Source organism: Sardina pilchardus, chromosome 18 (genome assembly GCF_963854185.1).
Source record: "Sardina pilchardus chromosome 18, fSarPil1.1, whole genome shotgun sequence".
Classification (NCBI taxonomy): Eukaryota; Metazoa; Chordata; class Actinopteri; order Clupeiformes; family Clupeidae; genus Sardina; species Sardina pilchardus.
Window position 1 is genome coordinate 14467295 of NC_085011.1, and position 9385 is coordinate 14476679.

At 38.0% G+C, this 9385-nt stretch overlaps 1 protein-coding gene across 3 annotated transcripts; it reads right to left on the reverse strand.

Annotated features, from left to right (window-relative positions):
• Positions 1 to 644: 644 nt before the first annotated feature.
• cuedc2 (CUE domain containing 2) lies at positions 645 to 4595 on the reverse strand. Of its 3 annotated transcripts, none has more exons than XM_062520065.1 (9): positions 4426 to 4595; positions 3558 to 3638; positions 3322 to 3465; positions 3134 to 3195; positions 2899 to 3014; positions 2550 to 2729; positions 2400 to 2464; positions 2255 to 2315; positions 645 to 1989 (listed from the first exon to the last, which is right to left on the reverse strand). In XM_062520065.1, the coding sequence occupies exons 2-9, from the start codon at positions 3632 to 3634 to the stop codon at positions 1843 to 1845; spliced, it is 852 nt and encodes a 283-aa protein (XP_062376049.1). In that variant the 5' UTR covers positions 3635 to 3638; positions 4426 to 4595; the 3' UTR covers positions 645 to 1842. The 3 variants fall into 3 exon arrangements, with proteins under 3 accessions (XP_062376049.1, XP_062376048.1, XP_062376047.1); XM_062520064.1 differs by having other exon boundaries at positions 4439 to 4594; XM_062520063.1 differs by lacking the exon at positions 4426 to 4595 and adding an exon at positions 3997 to 4378.
• Between the last annotated feature and the right edge of the window lie 4790 nt (positions 4596 to 9385).

Here is a 9385-nt window from a genome sequence, read left to right on the forward strand (position 1 = left end):
CCGTTGATTAGAACTCACATGAATTTATTGTAGGCAAAACGACCCCTAGTTGGTCATTATGGATAAGGGATCTATAATTGTAGATTTATTCGACCATATGGTTTAGATATCATGGTCATGGGCAGGAAATTAGAGAATATATGGACAGTGATGATTCTGGGGCACAAGTTAGGTTTGAAAATGCTTTAGATACTACCGTAACAATTAAGTGGCTAATGCCAGTACCGTAATTTCCCGACTATTAGCCGCGGCTTATACATTGATTTTGCAAAATTTCGTCCGCTATGAGATTAATACAGGGGGGCAGTTAATATGGTGTTAATATGGTTTTGTTTCTTTTAACTTACATAAAACACTGTCCTGCGGCTTATACACAATGCGGCTTATATGCGGGAATTACTGTAGGTAAAGATAAGCTTCACAGCAAACAGTTGAAGGTATGGCCTTTAGTGCAGTTCGTAGTAGAATACAAAACTAACAGAATGTTTTGTTAAAAAGGTACTGGGGTAAGTATAGTAAGTGCAACTATGCACGATCTACATAGTGACTATTGTGTAATTTCCCCAGAGATCTTTGGAAATATTTAGCATCTCGATGAGAAGAGTGCAACACACAATAGAAAATACAATGTGTAATTCTTTCACTTCAAGGTAAACAACATTTTGATTTTATTGAACATGTTAAGTATGCACTACATACCAATTTAGAACAGTCTTATGTTACAGAGGCAAGAGCCAGCTTCACTTGTGCATGAGTATCATACTCACACATGTGAAATGACAAAACACTAGAACCCATCAAATTAAAAATCAGTTTCAAAACACCACCTTCAGCCCCTCAGTAAATCTTGCCGTATTTAATACAACAAAATAAAAGCTTTACAATGTCACACACACAAACATAACCAAACTTTAAAAAATAAAAAATAAAATAAAAACATAAAACAGTGTAGTGAACTGAGACAATATGAAACACTATGCATGATGAACTTTGAAAAAGTGTTGCCAGCTGTTTAAAATACATAATTTTCCAACAGTTCTACCCTAGGCCCTTGTGCAAAAGATGGACTTTTAAAGAGTATCCTTGAGAGTAGTTCATTGCAAACTTTTCAAATCTATATATCTGTATATAAAAATAAAGAGCGAGTCATTTGAAACGTTGAGGAGATGATGATCTGCTATCAAAACACTAAAACGTCAAAATAATTAATGTAATTTTGCTCTTCAGCAACATGGTCCAATGATGATGACACGTCATTCAGTAGTTTACCAAATTGATGGAACCACTGCATGCAAACAGGCATTAAGTCAATCTCTACTATTCCTAAAATTGGTAAAAGTGAATGGTATCACAAAAGTATATATACAAATAACACAATAACACATCAGACCTGCTGAAAGGAAAACAGGAGTATGCATACATTAGTTCAAGTTTTGTTAAACAGCTACGGTGTACAGCCTTATTCATGGATAGGTGGTCTGAGTTTAATCATCTTTCAACACTTTATAGAAGGAACAGACACATCTGGCTTGATAATTGGTTTGAAAACAAGACAATGCAGCCGAAACCACCATTACGTAACACTAACTGCTTTAAGATGTGTTTCTGCTGGGATACAGTACATTGTTATAATGATAATAAAAAACAAAAAAGTCAACATATTTCCATTAACTAGATGCTTCAAAAAAACAATATTTGAATAAATATGATTTTAATGGCTGAGGTTTGCAAAAAAAAGACACTCATTGCAATATGGTTAATGTTTACATATTAAAATGGCAAAAGACAACAAATGCCTAAATAAAGCACACAAATGGAACTGGTCTTCATTCACAGTGTTCTTTAATGGAATCTGTATTTTCGTGCTGGCTTCAGACTTACATAGGTTCTTTTCATGTCATCGGCTTCATCTTTCTTGACCTGGTGATATCGTTCTCCTTTTGTTGTCACAACTTGATTATCGTGATAACGAACCAGCTTCTTTGGAGCCTTCACACATCAAAAGCAAGAAATACAAAATTAGTCTAATTACAATAAATTATTTTATATTGTTATCGATATTGTTATTATTACTATCATGCTTAATGTACACCTACTCATCTTTATTTGACACTATTGCTAACTAATGTAGGGTTCATACTATGACCATGACCATAGCCAGAGAATCAGAATCTCAATATTGACTTCATGACATATCTATCACATTCTCAACTTTCAGAAACTGTGCTGAATTGCATATACAGTAAATGCTCACATCTTTTGGAGTGACTGGCCTGTGAGTTTTCTTATCTTCTTCATTGTCTACCATCATGTATCTGAAAAGTGGCACAAAACACTGTTAGTTACAGTACTGTTAACAGATCTGGCCTTGTCTGTCGGAGGGTCACATTTGTACTCACTTCTCTAAAATGCTTTCTTTCAACTTCTGATCTGCTTTTGCTGATTGAGGTTTCCCATGATTAGCCTGAAGAACAAAAATATAGTAATTTGGCATTCAGTGCTGACTGCTAACATCTTGTAATGGTGGAACTGACTGTGGGACAACCTACATTAACAAGAGGTATGGAACTAAGTTGGACATCTCCTTCAATGATGAGTCTCACTGCTTCCTCCATGTCTCCTTTAGCGATGGACAGGGCACTTCTGGCTTCAGTCACACTACACTTTGGGAACATCTCAAGTAGCAACTGTTCCTGGCTGTCCCACTCACAACTGTCATCTTGTGCAATCTAAAACAACCAGAGATGTTAGTGACCTTGTAAGCAAATACTTTTAACAATTAAAATGGACTCAAATTGCTCATGCCACTGGACCCTGTCCTAAATATTTTCATAACGTAGCTTATGTACAGTGAGAAGTAAAGCATTGCCTACAAGAAGGGTGTTGCTAATAACCTACCTTGGCGGTCGCTCCATCTGTTGAGTTAAAGTGTGTGTCTCTCACTGGCGTCTCAGAGTTAGAGGAACTATGTGTGAGACTCCAGTTGCTCTCCACATGCTTTGGTTCAGTGGTTTCTACAGAACCACAATAAAAAAAATCTAATTAAAAGAATATCAAAGAACACTGTATGTTGCCAAAACTACAAATGTGTTCAGTTACCCAAACACAAGATCATTTTGCAAAAATCTTTCACCTGTGTCCCGAGCTGAGGCTAGTTTTGCAGCCAAGCTGAACATCATTTCACAGACTTTGACACTAGCACAAAAGACAGGAAAACAATTAACAACACGAGATCAGACAACAAGAAGCAGGATAGGAACAATGGGCACCAACGAACTGACTTTGGAAATAATAATAAAAAAAATGTTGACTGCGCCTTACCTGTCGATTTCCGCAAAACCAGGAATGTAAGCTTCCAACATTTCAACAAAATCTTCCACATCAAAGTTCTCTTCAGCACTTCCCTGAGATCCCAAGTCTTCTAGGACACCAGTGATATAGGATAAAAGTACTTCATCTAAAGTGCTGAAACAGAGTAACGATAAGATCACAGTTCATTAGCTGTCAAGAACAGAAACCGACTTAGTTCACAGACTACCGGTAAGTAGTTTACGTACCTTAAATCTGCATCAGGAATATATGACTGGATGAACTCATAAAGGGCATCTTGGATGATTTTGTGAAGGTCCATCATTTGCCTAAAATTATGAGAGTTAACTTTAATATATCAACGCAGGCAGAAATATCGAATAAACCAAGTTGTTGAAAATATTTAAGCTTATTGCTTGTTAACAAGCAAAACCCTTTTGACAGATATTTCAGTCACACTCAACGTTAAGCGACGTTAACAACTGACAGTCTTCGCACCAGTTATATGATGTTAGACAAGTTCGTTCTTATGAAACTTTAAGTGCCTCGATATGTAACCAAGACATTCCTAAAACGAAGGCCAGCTGTTCCTCTGCCTCAGTTGAGTAACATTTAAGATGGTTTAAAAAAAACTCTGTGTCATAATGTACAAAGACTAGCATATGTCTTTGCCGTTAGCATAGTCACCAAAATATCAGGCACACTTCGATGCGCGGTGTCAATGTGTATTTCATGCAAGGAATATAAAACAAGCAAGAGTAAACAGCTAAAGTGTAAACATATCCAGTTAGCTAGCAAAGTGCAGTTGTTGTTTTGATTAGCCTAGCACATTGTCCAAAGAAAGCCATCTCTAGACTCTGCTGATTCTCAACAATGGCCTAAGGTTAGTATTTTATTCATAGCTTGAATACTTCGTATGTAGTGTATTATAGCACACATACGTTTGAATTTAGATAAAACCGGGATCATGATAAGTGTAACGTGTGTCTCACGTTACTAGGTAAGCTTGGCCAATTAACGTTAACGTTAGCTGACATAACTAGCTAACGTTACCGTTGCCAACATATCAATGTCCTGTGTTCATATAAGCACAACGCAAGCTATTTGTTTGACAACCTTTTCGCTTTACCTTCTACTCGACCGGTGATATTATTATGGAAATGAAACTCCGACTGCTTGCTCAAAGTACGGTCACTATCGCTAACGGTATCAGTATCGTAAGTGCAGCTGCAAGCTAACCAGCACTCTGAGAAGCTAACAGCTAAATGGTAAACAGAACCCTGCTACCAGACTACCCGCCGTCACTCAAGTTCAAAACCTCTGACATCATTTCCTCGTAAACATAGTAGCCCGTTAGAGATACATTTTTTTGGAGCATAGACGGTACGGTGGGCCTCAGGAGGGAAAGGTGATATTCCCGATTGGATTAGTCTACTCTACTCTTAATTCAACAGCATACTGAATATTTCTGCATTGAATTAACTGTCTGGAGGAGACTCGCTTTGGTGGGACTTTGGTGGGAGACAGAATAGTCCAAATTCGCAATCACACATTACCAATCGGTCTTTCAGATAATTAAAGATCCATTTCATGTTTTCAGAAATTATGAATTCCAAGACTCAATCATGATTTATAGCCTACCCTGTTCCTTGCTCAATAGGCTGTGTCTCTTAGAGTTGGTAGTGTGGATAGAAATAATTGGACTAGTTTTAGCCAGTGTAGCCTGTCCTGAATCCTACTTCACCTTCTGAACAAATTGATGTGCACTGAATTATTAATGTGTCCCCAATTGTTGTTGTTTTTTTTCAGCTTGCTAGTTACCTGTGTGGGTCACAAAAGTATGTGGAATTGCCTTGATTGAAGGAAGTCCATGATAGCCTACTGAAATTGACTGAGTAGACTAGCCTGTCAGAATAGGGAGTTGGACTTAAATCAAGAGAGAAAAGTGAGGACAATTTTCATGAAAGTGAAAGGACATTTCGCTTTGGACAAATATGTCTGCCATAACCATAACCATTTCAGTTAGAGCGTGTGTGTGTGTGTTTTCTAGGAATGTTAATAGGCAGAAATAGTCACCTTTGAATAGGCCTACATTCAGTCAAAGGTAAGATATGCATCTTTTCTTCATTCTTGTTCACTTTACTTGATCATTTTTAAAAAAATGTGTTCTGTTGTAGGCTAATTTGTTCTTTCGGATTTTCTGTTATTATGCAATCTGGCGGGACAAAGTGCAAGAGTTACCAACTAATACAACACTGAAAAAGTGGCAATGAAATCTAAAAGACCTGTACAATGACAAACACCATACAGAGATGCTTTTTCATATTGACACAGATGCAATCATTGAACAGTGAATGTTGATTGTACATTAATGATTTCTGATGATTTCTGTTATAAACCTGAAGGGATCATATCATAACTTAAAACGTTATGTGTCAAAAAGCTTGACCCTTACAACAGCTGCACTTGCCTTTACTTTGATATGCATGCTCGATTTGCACTGAATGGATTTCCTGGGCACTAAACTAAAGCAAAGTCTGCAGTCCTCTGTCTTTCCACAAATCATTTACCATGTTGTATATTGAAGGAGAAAATCATGTTGATTCAAAGCATGAAATACAACATGGACGAGGCAAGAATTTTGTTTTGTTTTTGGATAACTATAGGGAAATTATCTGGATGTGGATGTATCGTCAAAAAAGAGTGTGATATAGGGGGATTAGTTTATCTGTGAGTGTGGTGACTGGTCAATAGAGAGCCAATGGCCATGTGTAGGTTTGAGTGTATTAGATTATCATCTATGATGTCACGTTTGCTTCCTTTTCCCCTGATAGAGGGAAAGAGGGTATTGTAATCAGTTCTGTCCATCCAGTTATGTTTTGTATCTGCTCAAACAGCTTCAACTATATATGGGTCTGATATAAACTAGATGTACCGCAAAGCGATACACAATATGACCGCCGCTCAGTCCTGCACATTCTCTCCGCAAATATCAATCACGCTTGTGTTTCCATCACCTACTCCATCCCTACTGCAACTTTTATGTATGTAAATGAGTGTGTGCATGTGTGCGCTTGCTTTTGTGTATGAGTGCTTCTCTGTCTAGTGTGAGTGTGTGTCTGCTTGTGTGTGTGTTTAATGTGTCTCTGAGTATATGTTCACTGTGTTCTCTGCCGTCACTGTCACTCCAATATCAGATAACACACACACACACACACACACACACACATGCACATGCGCACATGTGCACACACACACACACACAAACACACATACACAGGCACACACTCACACACGCACACAAACACACACTCGCACACACACACACACACACACACACACACACACACACACACACACACACACACAAACACACACACACAGGCACACCCAGAGAGAGAGAGAGAGAAAGAGAGAACACACACAGAATACACACAGATAACACAGACACAGAGAGAGAGAGAGAGAGAGAGAGAGAGAGAGAGAGAGAGAGAGAAAGAAAGAGAACACACACAGAACATGCACATACACACATATACACACATGCAAACACACAGATGGGCACACAGAAACGCACCCACACACACAGGCTATAGTACATCACACACACATTCACTTCTCAGCTGCGGTGGTCTCACAAAATGTAGGTGTGTGTGTGTGTGTGTAAGGGTGTATGTGTGCATGCGTGTGGGCGTGTTTGTGCATGTGTTTGTATAATGTTTTATGTACATGTGTGTATGTAGTGGTGCGTGTGTGTGTAGGTATGCGTGTGTGTGTGTGTATTTATGTGTGTGTGTGTGTGTGTGTGTGTGTGTGTGTGTGTTCCTGCATGTTTGTTGCACCCAGAGCAACCATTCTCTTTTAAAACATATTTGGAAACTAGTTGATTAAAGGTTTCTAATGGTGTCACTTATATGTTTCTAGGACAAAAACTAGCAGAGATTGAGATGTTTGGAACAGTTTTTGAAATCCCCAGGGGGGGATTTAGACTCCAGATAATACCACCATCTACTGGCCGATGGGTATACAGTCCTGAATGTACACATAAATCCATTTATTTTATAGCCCCCCATGGATGAAATTCCACAAAACTTGGCATACTCCCAGAGGGTGTCAGGTTAATCATACACATGAAATTTGGTGCAGTTCATAACATCTCATCTGAAGATAGGGGCAATTAAAGCAATATTACATTGCATTTTCAATTTTTACGATGGGGGGGCAAATCACAAATGACTGGTTATAAGCTAAGTTGATGCAAGCTCTAGAGAACAACATACCATAAACATTTTGTCATCCTCGGTGCCACGGTTCAGGTAGTTATGTAGGAAAAACTGTCATTTTTGGGCTTCGGGCGGGGGCAGCGCGGGGGTGGAGTGACCCCCGGGGACGAAACGAAAATTTTCCATAGAACTCTACTGGGGCTACATGCCCACCAAGTTTCATGCGCTCCGGTGTTACGGTGTCCCGGGAATCGTTGACGAAAAATGACGGGAAAAAAGAATAAAAAAAATAAATAAAAAAACTTTGACAACAACTATATGACCGCTTCGCTAGCTACGCTAGCGGCGGTCATAATAACATTTTATACAAGCTACAGGGTCCCCATATTTTGATCCTCCTATACATAATGGATCTGAATCAGGCTCCAAAAGCAGATGCTGGAATTTAATTTCATTTGAGAAATGTTGGGATTAGGATACTCTTATATATTTCCTGATCAATCAAATACTTTCTCATAAAACATAGATAGATTGTATTTGTTTCTCATACCTTGTATGAACACCATCAGGATGTAACACCAATTTAGCACTAGAATCAGGTAATGAATTTAACACTAGATGGCTGCATTGAGTCATTTATTTCCTGAGACTTTGGTCAGTTACAGACTTCATGGTTGTATATAATGCAGGAAAGGATTGGGGACTTGGGTTAGAAATAATGCATTACCAAGTGGCTTTTTTCAAAACAGTAATTTGACCTTAGTTTAAGGCAGAGATCAGACAAAGACTTATTGTCATTTTGTTTGCCCTTAGTTGCACAACTTGCCCCATTTGCATGTGGCCATGCGTTCACTCTCGATGGCTTCCAGACTGAACCTGCATTTTACTAAATATATCAACAAACAGCACACAGACTTGACATACTTTGACACTTAGCTACATTAATTGACATACTATAGTGTTATATTCTTTGATTTGGCCATTTTTATTTGTTTTCTTTGGTTTTCTCAGATACATTTAAGTATGTCAGGGGCGTTCTCACTTTTTTGCTCCGATCACTGAAAGATGCAATCTTTTAAGGAAAGTTATAGCATACCAAGTTCGTATACCATTGTTCAGTTGCAGTGGAGTATATCAGGAAATATTCACACTGTGTAGGATTAGACAAAAACCTAATATGTGAACTGATATCACTCAAGGTTCGGTTCTTTTGTGATGTAAACAATGTTGTTTGAAATTATTAGCTACATACCTTCTGTGAAATTATTCATATTAGCACTTGAACGCTGCAGAAGTAGCAAAGCAGTGGCAAATTACTGTAAATGTACATTCTGTTGAGAAAATGAGTTTTTGCACTTAAAGTTCTGTATTATTAAACACAGAAGTGTGCTTTCACCTTTTATTGTGCCACGTTCAAGCATTGTGCACAACAGTGCTGGGTCACCATGTGCAGTGTTTATTGTATAGGTTCCAAAGAGATTTTCATTTGATGTGGGAATAAGGGGGTTGACTAAGTTCTGATGAATAATTTCCTCTCCCTCGTTAGACAAACTAAACTGAGTCAGAATAATTTACTGCCACATTAATTACCTTTTTCTCAACTTTAGACAATAACACCATGAGCTTTCTAATGGAACCTTTTCTAATTGTGTTATTACTGTTTGATTTGCAGTTCAGACACAGTGACTTCACATTTAATTTATATTTAAAGTTATTACATTTTTCTTGTGATTGTGTATTATTGCATCAAAAACGTAATAGCGCGAGTTCATTTGATATCTTGGATTAAATCACTCGTGTGCCAAAAAAATCAAATCAACATTTTTGTCTCTACTGGAAGAGAATGGAGTTTG

Coding starts and splice junctions, on each gene's coding strand:
- cuedc2 (XM_062520063.1), bottom strand. CDS start 4,043: ATGAAATACACATTGACACCGCGCATCGAAGTGTGCCTGATATTTTG. Junction 2,730..2,898: donor CAGATGGAGCGACCGCCAAG/GTAGGTTATTAG, acceptor TGGTTGTTTTAG/ATTGCACAAGATGACAGTTG. Junction 2,465..2,549: donor GTTCCATACCTCTTGTTAAT/GTAGGTTGTCCC, acceptor TTTGTTCTTCAG/GCTAATCATGGGAAACCTCA.